At 36.2% G+C, this 23,996-nt stretch overlaps 1 protein-coding gene across 3 annotated transcripts in view; it reads left to right on the top strand.

Annotated features, from left to right (window-relative positions):
- The window catches only part of SWT1 (SWT1 RNA endoribonuclease homolog), a 93,226-nt gene that overhangs the window by 54,853 nt on the left and 14,377 nt on the right, over nt 1-23,996 (top strand). For all 3 annotated transcript variants that reach the window (XM_058539872.1, XM_058539871.1, XM_058539873.1), the window contains one exon: nt 22,957-23,023. In XM_058539872.1, the coding sequence (XP_058395855.1) occupies nt 22,957-23,023 (67 nt within the window). The remainder of the gene's footprint in view (nt 1-22,956; nt 23,024-23,996) is intronic.

The raw sequence follows: 23,996 nt of genomic DNA, 5'->3' as shown, positions 1-23,996 counted from the left end.
GTCTTCCTCAGCAAAATAAAGAGGAGGATTGGCAGATGTTAGCACAGGGCTGATCGCCTCACAAAAAAAAAAAAAAAATTACCAAAGCTTTTTGCCATCCTTAAGTTAATAATAAATTGAAGATGTGGCAGATCCCAGGGCAAGTTAAATATCATCTCTAAGTTCGAATAGTCCCTTTTTTATTTAAAACAATATTAGGGGCCGGCCCAGTGGCACAAGCGGTTAAATGCGTGCACTCCACTGCAGTGGCCCAGGGTTCACTGGTTTGGATCCCGGGCTCGCACAGACGCACCGTTTGGCAAGCCACGCTGTGGTGGCCGTCCCATATAAAGTGGAGGAAGACGAGCACGGATGTTAGCCCAGGGCCAGTCTTCCTCAGCAAAAATAGAGGAGGATTGGCAGATGTTAGCACAGGGCTGATCTTCCTCACACACACACAAAAAACAATATTAAATAACAGTAGCTCTATGAAGGAGAAATATTCAGTTCTGATTTTAGCTATGTAAAAGCTATTGCACATTCTACGTTTGACACCACCTTTTCTACAAAAAGTAGAGATATCAATGTGTATGCAGTTACTCAACAAATGTTTATTGAGCCCCAGCTATACTTGGCATCATAGTAGGCTCTGGAGAATCAAAGATAAATAAGGTACAGCCTCTGACTCCAAAGAGCTTGTAGAAATAATGCAAACAATCACATTAAAACAGATAATTGTAATAGAAAGTTATTAATATTTTAATAGGGACACACGTAGTGGAGGGAGGAAGGTTTTGGCAAAAGATGAGGCTGTATCCACTGTGGAGGGGAATGTCTTGTACGCCACACAACACAGTTTCCACTTCATCCTATAGGCTAGTATTTCACACATTCAAAGCCGTTAATTATGTGCCTTGACAGGAGTGTTTCTGATCCAAAAAGCTTTGGAAATACTGTGTACTATACAACCCTCTTGGAAAATCACTATATATCACATATTAATGAGTTTTATAAACCTTTGCTGTAGAGAAACTTTTTAATTTTAGGAACTTTAAATAGGTAGATGCCTGGGTCCCCCCACCCTAGCTATTCTGACGTAATTGGTCTGAGGGTGTGCCTGGCTATCAGTAGCTTAAAAATTTCTCCAGGTGATTCTAATGTGTGTAAGCAAGTTTGAAAACCACTAACCAGTATGCCTAACTAGTGGTTTCCAAAGTGTGGAACCAGCATCATCATCACTACCTGAAACTTGTTAAAAATGCAAATTCTCAAACCCTACCAGACCTACTGAATCAGAAACTTTGGCGAGGGGCCCAGCAGTCTGTGTCCTTCAGGTGATTCTATGCATGTAAAGGCCGAGCACCACTGGCCTAAGTGATGCTCAGCCCTGGTGGCTAATTATAATCATCTGGGAGCTTTAGAAAAAAGAACAGTGGCTGGGCCCTAGCCTATACCTATTAAATCTGAATCTCTGGCAGTGGGACCTGGGCATAAGCATTTTTACTAGCTCCCCAGGTGATTCTCATGTGGAGCCAGGATTGAGAAGGGATAGCAGGTACTGCTTACATCAGCTGTATCTAAAGAAATAAAAACTTGAATTTTAAGGCTGATACAATTTTGTCATTCTTTCCCCTAAGGACACATACCTCCAAGAATAAGAAAATATTAGTGGCTCTGCTACTTTTTAGCATGTGACCTGGGGTAAATTGTCTTGAGCCTCAGGCTTCATCTATAAAACAGGCATAATGATACCTTCCCAGAGCTTTTTGCAAAGTTACTGTGCTTTGAGAGTCAGGTCTCGGTATAACTAATCAAACCAGTGATTCTCCACTTATTTGTTGGGGAACTTGTAAAAACAAAGTGTTCTAGATCTTACCCCAGGCTTTCGAAAAATCACAGTATCTGTAGGTACCTTGTGGAGGAGGGAAGTTGTATTTTTAACAAGCTTTCCAGGGGATTTGTAGGCAGGTGATGGGGAACTACACTTGAATAAACTAATCCAACCTCCTGTAATCAGTATATTAGAACCTCTTGAGCTACCAGTAGAGGGCATTATGAATAAAAAGTTTGCTCATTTCAGGATTCATTAATCAACAGGAAACTACTAAAATTGCAAGGATTTTTTTTTTACCCTTCAGGTATTAGGCGTTTAAATAAAAAAGTAATAGAGGTTAATAATTATATTATTTTGTCAGGTGTATATGTGGTCTTAAAATCTTTTAAGAAACAGTTATGTTAAATCAGAGAAGGTGGATTTTTAAATTTTTAAACACTGAAAATTACACTCAACTTTGTAGTGACTGAAAATTCATTAGCGTTTTTTTGATGCTTGTTAAAATGGAATAGTTTCATTTGGTTTTGAGATACATGCTCAGTGAATATATGTCAACTCTAGTTCTATTTATCATAGCAGATCATGTATGGTATTATATTATAATAAGGTGACCTGTTGACCAGATTCTTCAATTAAAGAAGTGAATGAAAATGTGTTTGTTAAACTAAGAGCTTGGGCTTCTAGTTGCAGATTTATCCCTTTGCAGCTGACTTTGGGCATGTCACCAATCCTCTCTAAGCCAGTTTCTTTCTTTTTTAAATGAGAATCCTAATGCCTTCTTCAGAGAATAAATGAGATGATATAGGTGAAACTACTTTTTAAACTGTTACAAGTGTTAGTCTTTGTTTTCTTTTTAAAGCTATGTTACATTTGAAATGTTTAAAAATGTGTATTTCAGTTTTAATATGCCTCTAAACATGATTGTGGTAAGTTAAGATTGAAGTTAAGATTGAAAATATTGGTGGAGCAGTTGTCCATACAGTTATACAATTGGGAGCAGAATATCTAATTTTGCAAAAGTTGAAAAGTGGGCAATATTGCTGATTCCTATACTTTCTGCACACTTTCTTCTTTGGTGGGAAAGGGACTTTAATGAACTGATATGCAGTTGGTTTAGAAATTGCTTTTCTCTTTCTTTTTTTGCATTTTTAATTTTTTCTTGTAATGAGAACTTTTTTTTTTTGAGGAAGATCGGCCCTGAGGTAACATCTGTTGCCAGTCTTCCTCCTTTTTTCCCCCCAAAGCCCCAGTAGATAGTTGTGTGTCATAGTTGTACATCCTTCTAGTTGCTCTATGTGGGACGCTGCCTCAGCATGGCTTGATGAGCAGTGCGTTAAGTCTGCGCCCAGGATCCGAACCCACAAACCTTGGGTGGCTGAAGCGGAGGGCGAGAACTTAACCACTATGCCACTGGGTCGGCCCCTGCTTTTCTCTTTCTCATCTTTCCTTTTATGTGTATATAGGATTAATTTGAGTACTTTTGTTAATGATTTCCTTGTCTAAACATTAGAGAACCAGAGTCAATACTCTTTCCATGTAGATAAAAGTGTTTTAAGATTCTTTTTAGGTCATTATTATCTAGTCTCATTTTATACTTTAGTAAAATTATGAATAGATTGATCAGGTGACTCTCAAGATAACAAAAACCTTTTGCTTAGTATATAAAGATTATAAGGTTTCATTTGGAGTGGAAAATTAATTGGAGACTCATATAGCAAATTCTAAAAGTAAGAAAAGTTCTACTTGTACATTAATCAAAAAATATTATTAAATGTCTATGTATGTTTTGTGCTTAAACTGGCATCTCTACAAAGTTAACTAAAAGGTCATGTACCTCAACTATGAGGCATACCATGTATCAATGTGTGCGGCTTCCGGCTTCTGCTTGAAAGCTAATATTCAAAACAACAATGAAAGTGTTGTATGATTTTGTGTCTGTGAGGTAGACATGAGCTGCCTGGTTAAGAATCAGAGGAGGGGGCCGGCCGCGTGGCTTAGCGGTTAAGTGCGCGCGCTCTGCTGCTGGCGGCCCGGGTTCGGATCCCGGGCGTGCACCGATGCACCGATTCTCCAGCCATGCTGAGGCCGCGTCCCACATACAGCAACTAGAATGCATGCTGAGGCCGCGTCCCACATACAGCAACTAGAAGGATGTGCAGCTATGACGTACAACTATCCGCTGGGGCTTTGGAGGGAAAAAATAATTAATTAATTAATTAATTAAAAACTAGGCCATCAGGGCTGGCCCTGGAATTGTTTTTATTTAAAATCAATATTCTTTTAAATTTGCCTTTTGCTTTGTAGCGGGTTATTTTTACCTAATGATTTATTGATCTGCTATTTGATTAAAATTCACTGCTACTAAGTCTTATGTTAAGAAATGCTAAAACCACCAAACACTACATCTTTAGCAAAGCAGATGGCATAAATGACTAACTAAATACATGGGGTTAAACATCAGTAAAATAAATGAAACTGGGGGGAATCAATCAAAGTTGCTGAATAAGGGCTGTCATAATAATTTTAACTTAAATAGTAAGTATGTAGTAAATAAATGGGATAAAGTCAGATGATCAGTTCTAATTCCTTCTTGCAGGTAGTTCTACAAAAGGTTTAAAGTTAGAGTGTACCCTGGACTCTTGGATTAGTCTCATCTATTTTGAGAAATATCCTCTTGTGCCTCTAAAGAACTTTTAACACCTTGGTAGGCCAACCATCTGCCCATAGTGAGAAGTGATGCAATCATTGTCCTCAGGGCTGTTTCCCAGTAATATAAAAGGTTGAGTCCAACTCAGGACAGTGTTTTCTACATAGAAGACACTCCATAAATATTTATTGTATAGCAGAAACCTCTGCCATTATCTAACATTTTGATGTGCCAACCCCTATTAAGATGGCATAATAAACCTTCTAGAATCAACATATACTTACCCTTAATAATAATGTAACTGAAACTATAAGCTGTAAATTTTCCAATTAATCTTTCATTTTGCCAACATTAAGCGAGTTCTTTTTTTGACATCATGTAGCTATATATTTTCCCCGACTTAATTGTTGAGCTAAGACAAATAAGTAAAATCATCAAAATTATATTTTTTATATTAAACAGCGATTTATGCAGATTTCATTTGAACTCTTTTGATAATATAGATTAAAAAGTGTGAGCACTTTTGTACGCTGTTGTAGCATAAGGTAGTATAAAGAGTCAGCCTTCTTCAAAAGGACTTGCGTTCATTTACTAGGGAGGCTCTATTTTAGAAAAAGTGAAATACTCAGACCTTTTGGAGGATTACTAGATACTGGCTCTGAGTTAGTAGTAATCCCTGGAGACCTAAAATTCCACTGTAGTTGGAGAAATGGTCAGAGAGACAGATCTGCTTTGATTAATAACAGTGACTACTGATTTGTTTGGAAACTTGGAAAAAAAACAAGATTGGAGGATTGGTGACAGGCAAGTCTGGAGAAGAGGTGTGTGGGTGGGCGTCTTATAATGGGCACAGAGATGAGGGTATTTGTGTCCCACGTGAATACTCACCCGAGGCTGCCCACGGCAGAGGAGATGCTCGGTGATCAGATGGACAAGATCAGCTGACCTGCACATGCCAGTTACCCTCTTTCCCTAGCCACCCCAGGGTTTGGTCAGTGAGCTCATATACAAAGGGACAGTGGCAGGCTGGATAACATGAGCGCAAACGTGTATCTTTCCCTCATGAAGGCTGCTCTGGCAGCTGCCACTGCTGAGAGCCCAAACTGCCAACAGCAGAGGCAAATGCTAAACATTCAGTAAGGCACCATTCCCCAGGGGACCAGTAAGCTACTTAGTGGCAGTGATTTGGACCCCTTCCATCATGGAGGGGGCAGTGATTTGTCCTCACTGAAATAGACGCTCCTTTGGATATGGAATTGCCTTCCCTCACTGCTATGCTTCTGCCAGCAACTCCATCTCTTGATTTAAAGGATATCTTGGCCACTGTCTTGATATCCCATACAACTAAGACACTAATTTTATAGCAAAAGAAGTGCAACTATGGCTATGTGGAATTCGCTGGCTTTATCATGTACTAATCTAAAGAAGTGGCTTTGTGAAAAACACCGGAGTGACCTGTAAAAGACTTATTTACTGTACCAGCTGTAACCGATAAGGTGCTGTTTCTCAGAATGTGTAGATCCAAGAATCAAGTGAAGCAAGTGGTAATGGTTTCTCCGCTACTGTACCAAATAACTCTTCTGGTAATAAGTACTGTTTCAGTCATTGCTCAAGTAGGAAAATAGAAACCACTCTCGGTATTTTAAACAGAAAATTTAATATATATACTTAATTTCAGTGCTGTTGGAATGACTAGAAGAGCAAAAGGGAGAAAGTGGGAATATCTGGAGGAGTAAAAAAGAAGAGGGTTTTTCATGCATTTTGAAACTTTATCCTGGTGTCCTCTGTACCATAGGAGCACAATACATGATCACTAGGATTATTTTTAAAAAGTCAACAGTTCTTCCAGATTGCTTGGAAAGAGTTGTAAACAATAAAGAGAGGTGGATATGATCCTATAAAATACTTCCTGTGTAGAAATAGAAGCATTCTTCAGTTCGGTGTGTTCCATTCAATTAAGCTGTAGTTCTTATTCTTCTTACATTTTTAAGCTTAGGGCCTAATGTACAAGCAACAATCTGTCCTCAAACAAAACAAAGCAAAAAAGAAAATCCAACTTATTTTCAATACCATTAATCAGGAATTAATTTTTTTCATAAATGTGTAGATTTTCAGAGAAGTTGCAGAGAGATAATTTTATTATAACCTGGGCCAACATATTTTTCATACCCATGCATTTTCGACTTTCCATTGAAAGTCATTTTAAATAGAATTCCATATTCAGAAATTTAATTGCCAATTCTTCAACTTAGCTACTTCTGTGACAAAATGATTCATATGGGAAGGGGCCCTATTCCTTATGAATTTCTACACTCCACCTCAGGTTCGTGTCTTACCTGGGCTCTGGAGTGATTGGTTCCTGCTGCCACTATCATATCTGTCTACCACCAGCAGAGGTACTGACCTCCCTTCTCTACATGCTGAGATACGGAAAATATTCTTTCTTAGTTAACTAAGGTACAGTAGGACTTTATAGCTCAGTAAAAAGCTAATGAACATGTGACTAAGCAAAAAGAAAAAAATAGACAAATGCAGTTCAACAATTCTTTGTGCTGAACCAATCAAAAGATTAACTACAAAAGAAATTGCATACTTTATAGTTTATCTAGTTGGTGGTTCATTTCCCTTACCTCACCCCTCACGTTCTGGGATATCTATTGCTAAATAAGAAATCATCCCAAAACTTAGTGGTTTAAAACAATAGCAATCAATCATTTATTTTCTCCGATGGTTCTGAGGGTTGACTGGCCTCATCTGGGGAGTTCTCACTTGAGATCTCTTGTGCAATTGTAGTCACATGGTGTCTGGAGTCATCTCAAAGGCTGCCTGATACTGGCTGTCAGCTAGAACACCAACATGTAGCAGCTCCATGGAGCCTGAGCTTCCTCAAAGGCTGAAGGCTGGGTTCCGAGAGTGTCCCAGAATATCAGGTGGGAGCTATGATGCCTTTAATGACATTGCCTCAGAAATCCTATAGCCTCATTTTCCTTGTAGTCACAGACCTGCTTAGATTCAGGAGGAGGGAACATAGACCCTACCTGTTGATAGGAGTAAAGTCAATATTACATTATAAGAAGAACCTGTGGGGTGAGAGATCTTGTTGTGTGGCCATCTTGGAAAATACAATCTAACACAGTCTGCCTCTGGCCACAACAGTTTACATCCCTTCTAATAGCAAGTATACTCATTCCCTCTTCCCAAGATCCCCAAATTTTATCCCATAGGATATTAGCTTCAATTCCAGGATCTCATCATTTAAATCAGGTCCTGAGTAGTTGACTCGAGACGCCTTGGGTGTGACTCCTTTTGTTCGGCTCCTTGAGTGCCGTTCCTTTCTATCTTAGCTACAATGGACTAAAGAGACAAGTTAGTTCCCCCCATGTTTCAACATAAAATATCAAGACAGGCATGGAATAACTACTATACACCTTCACATTCAAAAAGGGGGGGAAACAAGAGGCACAGAGGATCCCCAGCAATTCTAAAATCCAGCTGTGCACATGTTGCCACTTGATTAGGGCTCAGTCCTGCTGCCTGGGAATTATTTACAGCCGCTCTTGACTCTGCTCTCTGGGCTCTTGGTTTTGACCTCTGAACTTTTTCCGTAAGAAAAGTAAGCTGAACCTGTGGAGCCTTCTCAGCCTGCTTCCTGCGGATAAAAGGTAGGGGAGTCCGAAGATCTTTTTTCATTTTATATTATCTCTATCCCATTTAGTCCAAGTGGTGGTACTTCTACCAGAATAATCCTCTAAAAACTATTTTCTATGAATCTTATTAGGGTTCACTCCATTAGACAGAAATCACAACGCCAAGTTTCTTTGACTACAGTGTGTGTCACTTAACGATGGGAATATGTTCTGAGAAATGCTTCGTTAGGCGATTTCGTCACGTGAATATCATAGAGTGGCTATATTGTTGTTAGTTTTTCTGATTCCCTCTTTTATCCCACTACTAGTTTGGAAGTTGTACATTTTGTTTCTAATTTTCTTGTTGTTACCCTTAGACTAATAAATGCATACTTGATTTACAAAGTCTAAAATACCAATATCATTCAGATCCTGAATAAAACAAGGATCTTAAGAACACTTAAATTCTTGTCTCTCTCTTCTCATCTTCCTTGTCCTGACATTTCCTAACATGTCTTAATTTCTAACATTATGGTTCTACATTGTTTTAAACCACCTCCCACAAATCATGTGTTATGTAAAATAGCTTTTGTTTTAGCTTTAACATATTTATTAGGTTTTTAAAAATTTCCTTTGCTTCCTTCATCCCACTCTTTCTTTTGGGATTCAGTTTCCTAACTAACGAAGCAAATTTTTTAGTACTTTTAGCAAAGCTCTGTTAGTGGGAAATGCTCTCATTCTGACTGAAATGTTATTTTGCTTTCATTCTTGACTGATATTTAGCTAAGTGTAGTTTCTAGGTTGACAGTTATTTTCCCTAAGCACTTTGAAGATATAATTTCATTATCTTCTATCTTCTTGGAAATGAGAAGTCAGCTGTCAGCACATTGCTGTTTCTTAGTAGGTAATCTTTTTTTTTCCTGAATGCTTTCAAGATTTTTCTCTATAACTTTTATGTTTGGGAGTTCTATCACAATATGTCCAGGTATAGGTTTTGTTTTATTTATCTTTCTTGAGATGTGATGTGCTTTCTTCAGTCTGAAGACTCATATCTTCATTTCTGGAAATTCTCAATCATTATCTCTTCAGTTATTGTCTCTCCCCCATTCCCCTTAACTCTCTTATTTTGGAATTCCTATTCCTCACTCTCCTTATTCTCTGAGGCATATCTCTTGACTCCTTTTTTGTTTTTTCCATCTATTTTATCCCTCTGTGCTGTATTCTGAATAATTCCTCATTTATTTTCTGATTCATCAATTCTTTTTCCCAATTTTAAATAACTTAATCATTTAAAAATATATAACGCCTTCACATTGCTTAAGAAATAATTCAAAAGGTGAAAAAAATAGTGAAAATTCTTCTTCCCGTCCCTTTTACCTCAGCTACCCTGTTCTCTCAAGGACAACTCATTCATCTGTGGAGACTCTCTTGTTGGTACTTATGTGTATACTACCTGTTGTAGAGAGAGACTAGACGGTAAGCTCTTTCAAGGCAGGAACTCTGTTTTGATTTGTGATACATCCCACCTCATCTGAGAGTTAACATATAATAAGCAATCAGTAAGTGCAGAAATAAATAATTAGAGAGAAAGAAACTACCAGGTCATCTGGATCTTAACACCATGATTGCATAGTTATAGGTTCAAGCCACAAATTTCCAAGTTTAGTAATATTATTTTACCAGCCTACTGAAAACTTATCAGATTCACAGTAACCACATTTAGAAGAAAATAAGCTGATATATCAGAATGCCTGTTTATTTATTTACATTGAAATCAGTAACTGCCAGCTGAACCAAAATATTTATGAATTAGGTGACTCCTAGAGGAAAGTTTACACTGCAAACTAGATTACTCCAAGTTTTCTTGCTGACTCTTGGAGGCCTTGACTTTAAGCTAAAGTAATCTCTTTTCTACTCTAGAGTTTTGTTTGCCAAATAGGTTGGCCTTTCCCCTCTTCGGTAAAATTCTTTTTCTTTAATCCTTTTTTCTAAGCTCTGTGCAGACTACTACTTTTTGTCAATTATGTCAACCTAATAGTTACCTCAAAATATTGAAACACAACTGGACAGATTTCAGTGTTGTTTACATTGCTTGCGTTGAATTCCTATTTCCCTAAGGAGATATCTTGATGGCTTTGATTAGAATTGGATGATCACTAAAGCTCTATCAGCAGTATATTTACAAACCATTTCTTAGGGTGGGTATTAAACTCATGTGTGGTATATCTAGAGGTATTTTGTATAGTGGGTAGGAACATGGACACTGGAGCCGTCTTGCCTGGGTTCAGATCACTGCTCTGTTACTCCTTAGGTTCCAGACTTGGGGCAACTTAGTTAAAACCTTTGTCCTCAGTTTCCTCATATTTTAACTGTTTTATTTATCCCTTTGTTCAAAAACATTCAATTTCTCCCTTTGCCTTCTGATTAAAATATAACCTTTCCAATTTGGGAGTCAAGGCTTTCTACTGCTTGGTCCTAACATAGCTTTTTAGTCTTATGTTCCCCTAGTGTACTTTGTAGTTAAGCCAAATTAATTTTGTGTGTGTGTGGTTTTCAAGGCAGGCCCCATGTTTTCTTAATTCTGAACCTTGACACAATCTCTTCTCAGAGCCTGGAATGACCTCTAAATTTCCATGTATTTTTCAAAATCTTATCCATTGGTTCCTTCTGAGTTCAGAAGCCACCTGCTACACACAGACTTTACAGTTTGTTTGTATTGAATGCTTAAGGTTCTTAGCACATATTGCCTCCTGTTATAATTATTTGCAGACATTTTTCCTCTACTCCTAAATTATGAACTCCGTGAGGCAGGATCAATATCTTATATCCTTGGCATTCCCAAAGTATCTTGCATGTTGCTTTGAACCTAATACTATTTAAAAATAGTAATAATTTAATACTAATAGGTAACATTTATTAAATGCCTCTATGTTGCAGGCATTGTGCTAAGGTCTTTACCTACATAATCTTATTTGATTCATACAATAACCCTAGCAGAGGTGCTATTACACCTATTTTCCATGTGGGGAAGGAGGATCAGAGGGATTGTGTCATTGCCGAAGGTCGCACAGTTTATACTTGTCAGAATGATTTATTGAAACTGGTCTGATTCTAGAGAACTCACTTTTAAATACACTAAGCTTTCTGACTAGACAAATGACTTTAAATTTAGTTATACTCAATAGGTAGTTTTTAGTTGGTTTCATAGGACTTTAGAAAATTTCTAAATTTAATTTAAAAGAATATTATATGACTGACAAAAAAAAAGTAGAAAATATATTTGCCTTAGAAGGATATTCACCTTCTTCATTTGTTTTTCTGAATTTCTTTTTCTACCTTTTATTTTGTTGAGAGAATAATGAGTCCAATTACCTTGGTTGAAATGAATATTCCAGAAAAGGTTTCCATTGGTAAGTGGTCTGGTCTCAAGAGACAGATGTTAACAAATGAAACAACTAGGGTAATAAAAGCAGAAAAGAAAACTATGTCTGAGGTGGTATTGCTGACTTTCAACGCCATTTAATTTGAAAGAGTGGTTAAAACCTATCTTGAAGCTGAAATAAAAATTTCCATCCTATGACACAGTCATACTAGGTCAAGACTAAGTTAGCATCCATGTACCGACACAGCAGATCATTTATAGAAAAAAAAAAATAGGCAAACTGGTTGTTTTGGGCCATTTTCAAAATATATCATTTGTTTGAATTTTTTACTTCGTAATAGATTATTGTAGAAATGTCTTAGAACTTAAAAAGCATTGTTGAATTGGATAAGTAGTTCCAAGATTGGGAAGAAAAGGGAAGACAATGGTGATTTATTTTAGAGGATGAGTGCACATAGTGTCTTAGGTAGTACCAAAGGGACAATAAAGATATGGGAAACTGTCCTTAAGCCCAAGGGACAAGTGTGATGCCAGAAATTTGAGGTAAAATCATATGAGGTAGAAGTCTGGAAGACTGGAAAGGAGTGGAGAACTAAAGACAAGGGCAGAAACAGGATGAGAGGACTCAAGACATCTTTCTTTGAACAGTGCTGGAGTGTTCATGCCTTTATTTTATTGGCCAGTGCCTGTGCAGCATGAGTGGATTAGCCCAGTTTAATATTACAGATCTGTAAAAGCAGACTGAAGATGAATTACCATAAAGATAGAATGAAAAGTTCAAGAGACTGGCATCAAGGAAGGAAGGAGTTCCAAAAGAAAAAGAATCTTTAACAGTTTCATATTACTACTGAGAGGCCAAATGAGATAAGGTTAAAAAGTGTCCATTAAATTGAGCAGCGTAGAAGTCATTGGTGAATTTGTCATTGGTAGTTTCATGAGAGTGTTGGGGCAGACGTTAGACATCAGTAGGCTAAGGGGAAGCCTGGAGGCGAGGAATAAAAACAGCAGAAGGACGTGTTATAGCTAAAGGAGATCACAAGGTAAGGGAAGAGCTTGTGTTTCAGATTTCCTGGAGAAAACAAAGGGTCAAGTCAGTGTGAATGTTTCTTAGACAATACATGAAAAGATAAAACTACTCATAATAAATATCAGAGTTACAGCAAAAAAAATGATTCATAATGAACATAAGAGTTACAACAAAAAATAGTAATTCATGACATGTGAAGTTATTCTTGACCCTTTCACTGCAGTAATTCTAAAAAGTCTTCTGGTTCCTCAAAAAGGCCTTTCTGCTGAACAAAGTTTGCCCTCTTATAAGTGGAATCATATAATATTTGTACTTTTATGACAGGCTTATTTCACTTAATATAATGTTATCAAGGTTCATCTGTGTTGTAGCATGTGTCAGAATTTCCTTCTTTTTTAAAGCAGAATAATATTCCATTGTACATATATACCACATTTTGTTTATCCGTTCGTTTGTTGATAGACACTTAGGTTGCTTCTACTCCTTGGCCATTATGAATAATGCTGCTGAATATGGTTGTACAAATATCTCTTTGAGCCCCTGCTTTCATTCTTTTGGATATATACCCAGAAGTTGAATTGCTGGATTATGTGGTAATTCTATTTTTAATTTTTTGAGGAGCCACCATGCTGTTTTCCATAACAGTTATACCATTTTACATTCCCACCAATGGTGCACAAGGGTTCCAGTTTCTCTGCATCCTCACCAATATCTGCTGTTGGCTGTTTTTGTTTTTTTTTAAATAGTAGCCATCCTAATGGATGTGAGGTGGTATCTTGATTTGAGTTGCCTTCGTTTTATAAAAAGTCTAATATATTTTAAATAAGATGCACTTTCAATGTTGGTCGGTTAAATGTATTTGTATCACAAAAGGATTTTTTGCTCTTCAAAAATTTTTTCCTCAGGGTTCTTCTAAATAGAACATTTCTGTAATATTTTGATGTATAGATCAACAATTTCTATATATAGTGAGGTATGCTTGTAATGAGGCAGTAATAGAATTGTCTCAGCTCTGACTGGATATATTGAGATTTTACAGCAGTAGATGGTGGCAGCACAAGATAACTCAATCTTTTGTTTCTTTCCCCCTGAGCTCTTTTCTTCCCTCTGCCCCTTCCTTGTGATTTAGAGAGATCCTGTTTGCCATGTTACCATGGAAAGATAGTAGGTACCTGGTAGTGAGGCAGAATTTATCATTAAGAAATAACATTCGTAAAGTGTTAGGAGAATCTGTGATTGAGTGTTATGCAGATTTAGCTGACAGTATCTTGTCTTATAGTGGGCATAGACTCATTGAAGACCTAGTTGAGCCCCACAGGGGCCTCAACCCTAAGTAGAAGAGCCTGTTTGTCAGGCTCATCCGGCTACCTTCAAGACGTTGTTAGTGCTAAGCATAGACCTGGCCTCCAGCAGTACCGTCTCAAGTAGTAAGGTTATCTTTCAGCAGGAAGCATAATCCTACGAAGCAAAGCAAATAAAGTAGTTATTTAGCAACTAACTACTCAGTGAATTCCACATCGGTCTCAGGTTCTGGGAAATGTTCCATCTTGCTTCTAACCAGGAGGTCCATGGCTCCCCAAAGCTGGGCCACTAATATTTAGGGATGGCAGCTGTATTAGTGTGCTAGGGCTGCCATAATGAAATACCAGACTGGGTGGCTTAAATTACAGAAATTTATTTCCTCACAGTTCTGGAAGCTGAAGTCCGAGATCAAGGTGCTAGCTGGGTTGGTTTCCTCTGAGGCCTCTCTCTTTGGTTGCAGATGACTGCCCTCTTGCTGCCTCTTCACATGGTCTTTCTTTTTGTACGTGTGTTTCCCTGGTGTCTTTGTGTGTCCAAAGTTCCTCTTCTTATAAGAACACCAGTCAGATTGGATTAGGGCTCTCCCCAATGGCCTCATTTTAACTTTCACCTCTTTATAGGCGTCTCCAAAGACAGTCACATTCTGAGGTACAGGGGGTTAGGGCTTTGACATACGAATTTTAATATATGAATATCAGCCCATAACAGTAGCCAAGGCACAATAACAAAAATAAGTGCTGGATTTGAGGAAACTCAGAGTGTTGTGACAGAACTCTTGGGACACATCATGGCTGCATTTTTCAGAACTTTCTGAATGATGCTACAGGATCCCAGGGTCTTCTGACCTAGCTTCACCAACCCAATGCAGATGTCTTTGCCAAAAACGTCTCCTCAATTACGAAGATCCATTCATCCAATACTTGACCAGTGTATCACGGAAGATGTGACAGAGGCTTGAATTTGCAGTTAGAAAACACCTTATCTTCATAGACTCATTAGCCAAGATAAGAATATGCTGCTTTGTGAACATAGTTAAAAATTTCTGAAAATGACTTTTAACTGAACACTAAACCTAATTAATGAGATAGATGTTTTGTAACAACATAAGCTGTTTTTTCATCAGTCAGAAATTCCAAATAGTTCAAGTTCACTTCCCATGACTTTTCTGGGAATGAATTGTGGCATTGACCTCAGTTCCCATAGATTCACCCAAGTAATATCAAGATAAAACTGAGACTAGGAATATGCATGTTTTGTCTTGTGTTGGCCAACATAGCTAAGCAAAGTCCAGTAATGTGGCTGTAGCTAGTTATCAGTAACATCTTTTATTTCCAGGTGTGCTCCTGGACCCTAGTAATGTGAAACAGTCTGCTTTCATCTAGTTGGTAGCCAATGGGTAGGGAATAGTCCCTATGTTTCCTTATATCCAGAGCATATTTTACAGATTGGGTTCTGTATTGATAATAATCGTGGTTTTGTTAGAATTTGGCTCCACTTTTACCTTATTTACAATAAATAGAAGGGATTGAAAATGCTATTAGTTACATATTGGTGATCTTCTGCCTTTCATTTTTCTTGACTACTTCTATTGATGTTTACATCAGTATCCAGGACTAAGGAGAGACAATCATTACCATTCATGTAGATCACATCCAAGTTCACTACTGGACAGGCCTTACAAGAAGAGAACAAGTCCCCATTTTGAACTGAATGTTCATTTAGTTCTCAGTTGACAAGCTACGGTGATAATTGGGGGTGTTTTATGAGAGATAGAATAATAATAATAGCTATGATTTTGTTGAGCCAAGAACTATTCCAAGTACATTATGTATATTAACTCATTTAATTCTCTTAACAGCCCTGTGAGATAAGTACTATTGTTGTCCCTGTTACAAATGGGAAAGGGAGGCACAGAGAGGTAAAGTATCATACCTGATGCTATTCAGCTGGAAAGTGGTGGAACTATGATTTGAACTCAAGCAGACTGACTCCAGAGAGACTGTGATCATAGCCATTATATTATTATGCTTAAATGCCAATGTAGAAAATACACTGGAGGAAGAGGCTGGTGACCCATATAAGAGGATTAGTGAAAAGTATATGGATATATAGTATTTTAACCTTTCTGCAAAAGGTTCTACAAAAAAGGTTCTACAAAAAGTATTTGTCAGTATATTCTAATTGTACATCTGTTTATGTCTAGCACACATGTAAGCCATATGTAATTTTTTTATCTATTTATTTTTTCCCCCAAAGCCCCAGTAGATAGTTGTATGTCATAGCTGCACATCCTTCTAGTTGCTGTATGTGGGATGTGGCCTCAGCATGGCTGGAGAAGCGGTGCGTCGGTGCGCGCCCGGGATCCGAACCTGGGCTGCCAGCAGCGGAGCACGCGCACCCAACCGCTAAGCCACGGGGCCGGCCCACATGTAAGCCATATAATCTGTTCCTTTAACTATCAAAATATTTTCCTTCTGTAGAATTGCTTTTATAATTAAATTTCAAATGTAGTCATTAGAATTACCTATAAACTCTTCTTGTTTCCACCACCGACATAAAAGAAAAAGATTTTCAATATTCTGAATAGATCAAATTTTAATTATTAATCTTGTCCAAACTACTCAAAAGTTCTTATATTTAATACCTGCATCGAATTACTATAATCAGCTTGCAAAGTTCTTTGTCTCTGAAGGGAAAACAGAAACATAAAATAGCAATTTATTTTGTTTAAATTGTTTAATTTTATTTCTTACCATTTTGTTGTGTGTGTGTGTGTGAGGAAGATCAACCCTGAGCTAACATCCATGCCAATCCTCTTCTTTTTTTGCTGAGGAAGACTGGCCCTGGGCTAACATCTGTGCCCATCTTCCTCCACTTTATATGGGATGCCACCACAGCATGGCCTGACAAGCGGTGTGTCGGTGCATGCCCGGGATCTGAACCTGGGCCGCCAGCAGCGGAGTATGCGCACTTAACTGCTATGCCACAGGGCCGGCCCCTCTTACCATTTTTAGTTATATATAGTGTTCTTTCAAAATATGGGGCTGATGGTTATCTCCCATTTGTATAACTGATTTCACCAATTAACTAAAGAAACACATGATTTTAATTTTATTTGTAATAAATGACCCCCAAAAAAATGGATACTCTAAGATCTAAGACTTTTTTTTCCTGGTGTTTCCTAATTGTCGAGTTGATAAAGTTTTACCCAGTTTATCAGTAATACAACTTAAATTCATCATCAGCAAAATCTAGTTTGATAGTATTGTCCAGGCATGTCACTGTATTAAAATGAGAAGAACAGAGCTTTGAGGGTCAGGATGATCTGAAGTTGATTTCTAGTTCCTCTATACTAACTCTGTCACCTAGATAGGTTAATTAGCCTTTTTGTATTTATTTCCTATTCTGTAAAATGGAGATTATAATAGTTGCTTTATTAAATTGTAGAGATTAAAGGAGATAACATTTGTTCAGTTCCTGGCACTAGGTAGCTGCTGAATAAATAATAGTGTCCTCGATAATGATGTAATAGTGGTTCATAATAGTATTTGTCTTGAGTTCTTAGCTTTAGAGAATGTAAGAGTTTTTAAAATCATGCTGTAAACAAACATTTTTACTCCATGTAATTACTTTTTTTATCCAATGTTTTTATTGTGGTAAATACACATAACATAAAATTTACCGTCTTGACCATTTTTAAGTATTCTTAAAAATATATTAATGTGGTATTAAATATATTCATAATGTTGTGCAGCCATCACCACCATCCATCTCCATAACTCTTTTCATTTTGTATAACTGAAACTCTATTCCCATTAAACAGTAACTCCTCATTTCCCCCTCCCTCCAACCCCTGGCAGCCACCATTCTACTGTCTGTCTCTATGATTTTTGACTACTCTAAATATATACACAAAAGAATTGAAAACAGGGTCTCAGAGAGATATTTGCATGTCCATGTTCATAGCAGCATTATTCACAGTAGGTAAAATGTGGAAGCAAGCCAAGTGTCCATCAATGGATGAATGGATAAGCAAAAATGCAGTATCTACATACAATGGAATATTATTCAGCCTTAAAAGGAAGGAAATTCTGACATATACTACAGTATGGATGAACTCTGAGGACATTATGCTAAGTGAAATAAGCCATGTAATTACTTTTTAAACTTATCTTTAATTTTTTTCACACACTCAAAACTGTTTTATTTATTTATTTAATTTTTTTATTTTATTTTTTTTGGTGAGTAAGATCAGCCCTGAGCTAACATCTGCCAATCCTCCTCTGTTTTGCTGAGGAAGACTGGCCCTGGGATAACATCTGTGCCCATCTTCCTCCACTTTATATGGGAGGCCGCCACATCATGGCTCGACAAGCGGTGTGTCGGTGCACGCCCGGGATCCGAACCCCAGGCCACCACAGCAGAGCACGCGCACTTAACCGCTATGCCACTGGGCTGGCCCTCAAAACTATTTTAAATATTATATTAATGTAAAACTTTGTCTTGCCAGCAGAGAGCATAATTTATTCAGTTCTGTGGGATGTAAGTTATGATTTATAAATATCCAAGAAAGTGCTCTCTCTTCTTTTGAATTTCTAGAATTAGATATTAAACTTGAATATTCTAGACCTTTCCCCACTCTTGAGTCGGGTGCTTTAGTTTTCCTAAATAGGAGAAAAGTTTATTTGAATTTTTAAAATACTAATTTAAGAATTAGTCCATTTTAGTGCATTATTTGATTTTTTATTTTAGTCAGATTATTCTATTAACTTTTGTCTCTTTTTAAAAATTTGAGTGGCACGGTCTTTTTTTTCTTAAAGAAATCCATCAATATTTATCTAATATCGGATAAGATGGAAATGAAATTTAGTTCATATTAACATGTTGCTTACTTAATGCTAATTGCTCATAGATTAATGGAAAATTCAAAATGCTCGTGTGGTTAAGAGTCAGGACTTCTAGTGCGTGTTGGTTCTGCTACTAACTTCCTTTGTGGCTTTCAGAAAGATACAACAACTACAAAGATTTAGTGTTTGAATGTAAACAGAATAGTTTGCCAGAAGCATTTGATGAAAGGCAAATTAAAGAGTTTTTTTGCTTGCATATAAAATTCTCTAATTATTTTAAAAGAACTTGATTTCATTTGAGTTTGTAAAATCAGTTAAAGGCAGTAATATGGTGGTGGTGATCCTTTTTATTAGTGGAAAAAGCGTGGGCTCCAAGAGTCAAACCAATAGAGATTTGAATACCTACCATCACTCGGTGTAATCTTGGGTGTTTTTCACAACTCTGACCCTTGGTTTCTACATCTGAAAACTGGTTTTCATAACAGCTATTATTTATTGTCATGTGGCAGGCGTTGTGCTGAACACTTCAGATATATTATTCTATTTTATTTTATTCATATAATAACCTTATACTGTAAATAACTACTTTCTCCTCATTTCATAGGTGAGGAGCTAGGGTGCAGAAAAGTAGATAACTTGATCCAGGTCACATAATTAAATTCATGATGTTAAAGGATTAGAGATGATATATGTAGCAGTGTCAGACTTTGAGTAAGTGTTCAATAAGACATTGTGTATTATTGTTGATGCTGTTATTAAAAAAACCAAAATGCATTCAGATCAGACTTGATTTGTAAGTTATCTGTGAGCAGCAGATTAAATCCTTCTTTGGATGTCTATTTCCCAATTCTGATTCCAAAATTCTAAAGTGAAATTTCAAGATTGTAAACAACTTGAAGATAGGCAACCATGTCTTTTAAGTTTCTTTTATATTCCATAGCTCTTAGTATAATATACGTTTGAGAAAATAGTATGCATTTGGTAAATACTTATTGTTACGAATTTCTCTTGAAAGGACAAATGTGGATATATTTATAAATAAAAAATGGCCATTTTCTGACAAATATTTCATTTTCTCTCCTCTAAGAGCTAATTGTTTCATTCTATTATTCTTTTTAAAAGTTACCATTGAAGGGTAACTCTAGGACTTTCATTCTAAGAGTCTTTTGTCTTCATACTGGTGTAAGAAAAAAAAATGAGAAAGCTATAGAGAAGGCTGACCTCTCAAGAATTTTTGTGTGGGGAATTACTAAGGCATGAAAGTCCATAAACCATTTTTTTCCATTTTATTTTTTGTGTATTTTCAACAAGCTGTACTTCTAGTTAGTAAAAGTTGGCAATTTTTTTATACCAGGTCAAATTCCATTCTTATGAACTCATAGAGTTCATAGAACATAATGAAGTCTAAATTCAACCATAAATTGAGTATATTTTAATAAAGATTGTCTAGTTTATTTGGAATTCAGTTTACCTCAAAACATTCTTTAAGAATAACAAATTTTATGTACACATATACAAATCCTATAATGTATATTCTAGTTTCAAAAAATAACATGTATAGTTTTATTCTAACAGTAATATATCTGGAAATGATGCTGACGTACCAATAACTTTTCTTCATTAGAATATAATTCTGTGATATTTTGTCAAATAATCAAGTATTTATACATTTGGAGCAAATGACTTCTTTCTTGGAAACTTAAAATTCCAGTGTTTCATCACAGGAATAACTCGTACACTTGTTTGTTTACAAGTAGTAATTGAAAAGTGGGAAGAAGAGACTGTCAAATGGATGAGAATAAGATATTTTTTTTCCTTCGTTATCTTCCTGTGCTTGGTCAGGGTTTTTTTCTTTCATATGCTCTTTAGAACTATGATGCTTTGGCCTACTATGAATCTTTGTCTTTTTGTTCACTGATGTATCCAAGGTCCTGGAACAGTGCTTGGCTCATAGTAGATCTCAAATATTTATTGAACGAGAGAATAAAGGGTCTCTTGTTCAGATTTCGGGATCTTTAGTATGCATCTTGCTTTTTTACTTAACAAATACTTTGTGAGGTTTAACCATTATCCACTAGAATTTGCCTCGTCACTGGACTCTGTATTATGGTATAATATTATATATACTTAGAACTATGTTTTTGTGGTGGAAAGAGGGAAAGAACTTACAGACTTAGAAAATAATGTAGTCCAAAAAGGCAACTCTACAGAGACAGAGAATCGATTAGTGGTTGCCTGGAGCGGGGGTTGGAGGTGAGAACAGAGACTGACTGCAAGTGGGCAAGAGGGGTCTTTTTTGAGTGAAAGAAATGTTCTAAAATTGGATTGTGGTGATCGTTGTACAGCTCTGTAAATTTATTAAAAATTGTTAAAATGAGTGAATTTGTGGTAGGTAAACTGTACCTCAGTAAAAGTGTTAAAAAATCAAACCAGGTTGGGAGTTAAAAATTTTTTCAATTTTTTGCTAATTGGAAAACTAAGATATTATTTTCATTATTTCTTACTTTGAATATGACGTGTTACCTTAGATAAATGACTCATTTACCTAAAACCAGTTTTTCTGCAAAGTATTTCAGGACAGAGAAACGTTAATTTCATTCTCTAGTAAAGAACTTTCTTCTGTGATATCAGCTTGGAATTTATAAGGCTCTTAATATAAAACATCTTGTTTCAATGTAATTTCCTTACCCTCTTTTATGGACAGTTTGGATTATTTCCAAAGCCATAAAAATGAATAGGTGTAAATTATTCCATGTTGGGGATAGTTGGTTTCCACTAGGTTACAAAGTTAGAATGCACTATTTTTTCCCATTGCCTTTCTAAAAGAATGGTTTAACTTATCTAGATAGCTTTGTTTTCATTTTTTTTAAGCAAATTACTTATGGACTCTCCCCAGTATATTATCCTCTGTCTTTTTTGTTCTTGTTTTTAGGAGATTATTTATGTTTTAAAATTATTTATTGGGAGAAAACCTTTTTCCATGGAACTGGTGTTCTTAGGCGGATTTTTCTGTGTTCTTAGATATTCTGGATATGTCTCCTCCAAAGGAGTATGGCCCCTTTAAAAATTTGACTGTATCCTGAAAAATTTTTATGAAAGCTCTTCCACAAATCTAATAAAGGCCAACTAGTTCAAAGATCTAATTAAGGTTTCTGAGATCAGTTAACTCTAACGTCTGACAATATCAGGCATTGGCAAGGATGTGAGGATATAGAGAGACTGTTGTAATGAAAAGACACTTGCAATTTAAGAATTAATTGAGGTGGCTGGATTTCTCAGTGGTTAGATCATCATGCACTTAGTCTGCTGCTTGAAACTATTAGATGATAATAGTTGTTATTGTTACTATTATAGTTGATATATGTAGTGCTTGCTGTAAAGACTTTTCTTATAGGAACTCATTTAATTCTCACAGTAAACCTATGAAGTAAGGTCAGTTACCACCTCATTTAACAGATACAGAACTCACCCAAGGTCACACAGCTAGAAACCCAGGGAGACATTGGTCATAGCCACTATACCATAATGAAAGGACTGCTTTCCTTTTCTTTTTCTTTTGTCAAAAGAAAAAAAATTCTTCATCCTGAAAGGATTAAAAAATACTTAATATAAAAAAATGAAAATTAATACTTTACTGCTAGAAGGAAAAATGTTTCCATCTTTATTTTTATTTCTTCCTTGTTTTCATTTGTTATCTTTGTTTTTGTTATTTACATATTTATATTTTTGTTATTTACGTTATTTTCCAGTGTTATTTTTATGAATCAGTGTTATTTCCAACAATTGACATAGTCTGATTACTATGTTTTTTCATAGAGTGCTAGACTGATAGTTCAAACAATGTTATTTGAATTTAGTCACAAAATCTTGTATTAGGATTTCTTTTTATGTTGTCTGATAGTTAATCAATTGTCTGTTTGAATTGTTTGAACATTTCTGTGGGAAATCTTCAAGCTTTATCTGCAGCTTAAAAGATATGGAGTGTAAATGCACTTCACATTTCTCGCCACTTTTTGAGAAATCTGTATCATTGTAACTCAAAATGTGAACTCTAATTTCACATAAGAATGCTTATGGTTGTTGATTAATTGATGATGTAAGTTATCAATATAAATAAGCAAAAATATTTTAATAAATTGTGTTGAATTAAGCTCATGGTTTTATAATTCTTGATAAATAAAAACTAAAAAAGGTTGTAAACATTTTAATAAGCTTAGTTGTCTCTTACAATATGTTTTTGAGGAAAAGTTGAGGTATTGTTTTCTTCTTAAATCATTCATTCCCATTCCTTTGTTTTTATTTTATTGTTTAGGATTTTGGCCCCCAACAGTAATTTTCAAGATGTTGAGACCCTCTATAACTTCCTAATCAAGTATGAGGTATGAGAAATATTTTTAAATGTTTATCATATTTCCACCATAAACAAGTCTTAATATAAACAAACGTGGTACAGTTCTAAAACGTAATGGAACGCTGTTTAATTGATACTTGCTTTAAATTCTTGAATGCCACACAGAAGTTTGCCAATGACATATTTAATTTTTCCTTTGGTTCTCTAAGTAAAAACGTACAGTAGAGTCCTATAATAATACACTTTCTCCAACACAGAATTGTTTCTTATTGGGGTGCTGTTGGCATTTTGGACAGGTCATTTCTTCATTGTTTGGAGCATTGCAGGATGTTTAACATCCTCGCTCCTCGGATACTAAATGCCACTAGCTCCCCCAGTCATTGTGACAACCAAAAATATTCTACCACCCCACCCAACTCACATACCCAGATGGCCCCTAGGGAGGTAGAACCAACTCTGGTTGAGAACCACTCATTACCGAAAAGGGAAACTATAATTTAGTTTCCTCTATAGCAGCAGCACAGACCCTGGAGTTAGAGCTTGTGGTGAGGCTCCAATACATTTTGTAAATGAACCTTCATGCCTTCCTCATCGTTGCTGAGGCAAGGAAAGTATTCTGTTGATCTTCAGTTTCTCTTTGCCTAAAGTTCTTTGCCCATGTTCCCATATATTCTTTCTTTTCAAGTGTCTGTGTTTAATTTTAAAATGCTCTAAATGGAGTATGACATATTTTCAGGTCTCACGTTTCTTATGGAGTCAAACTCCTTTAAATATATTTCTTCATTTTTATTCCTGGTTAGCTCTTTATTTTTGTTACATTAAGAGCCTAGTGACTAAGAACGCAGACTCTCAGGTCAAACTACCCATGTTCAAATGTTGGTTCTGCCATCTATTAACTGTATTCTCATAGAAGAGTTATTAATCCTCTTGGTCTCAGTTTCTTCATCTGCAAAATGGAAATAACACCAGTAGATAAATTATAGGTGTTCTTTAAAGACTAA

The sequence above is a fragment of the Diceros bicornis genome, chromosome 4 (genome assembly GCF_020826845.1).
Source record: "Diceros bicornis minor isolate mBicDic1 chromosome 4, mDicBic1.mat.cur, whole genome shotgun sequence".
NCBI lineage: Eukaryota > Metazoa > Chordata > Mammalia > Perissodactyla > Rhinocerotidae > Diceros > Diceros bicornis.
This window is presented reverse-complemented; position numbering and strand designations above follow the sequence as displayed.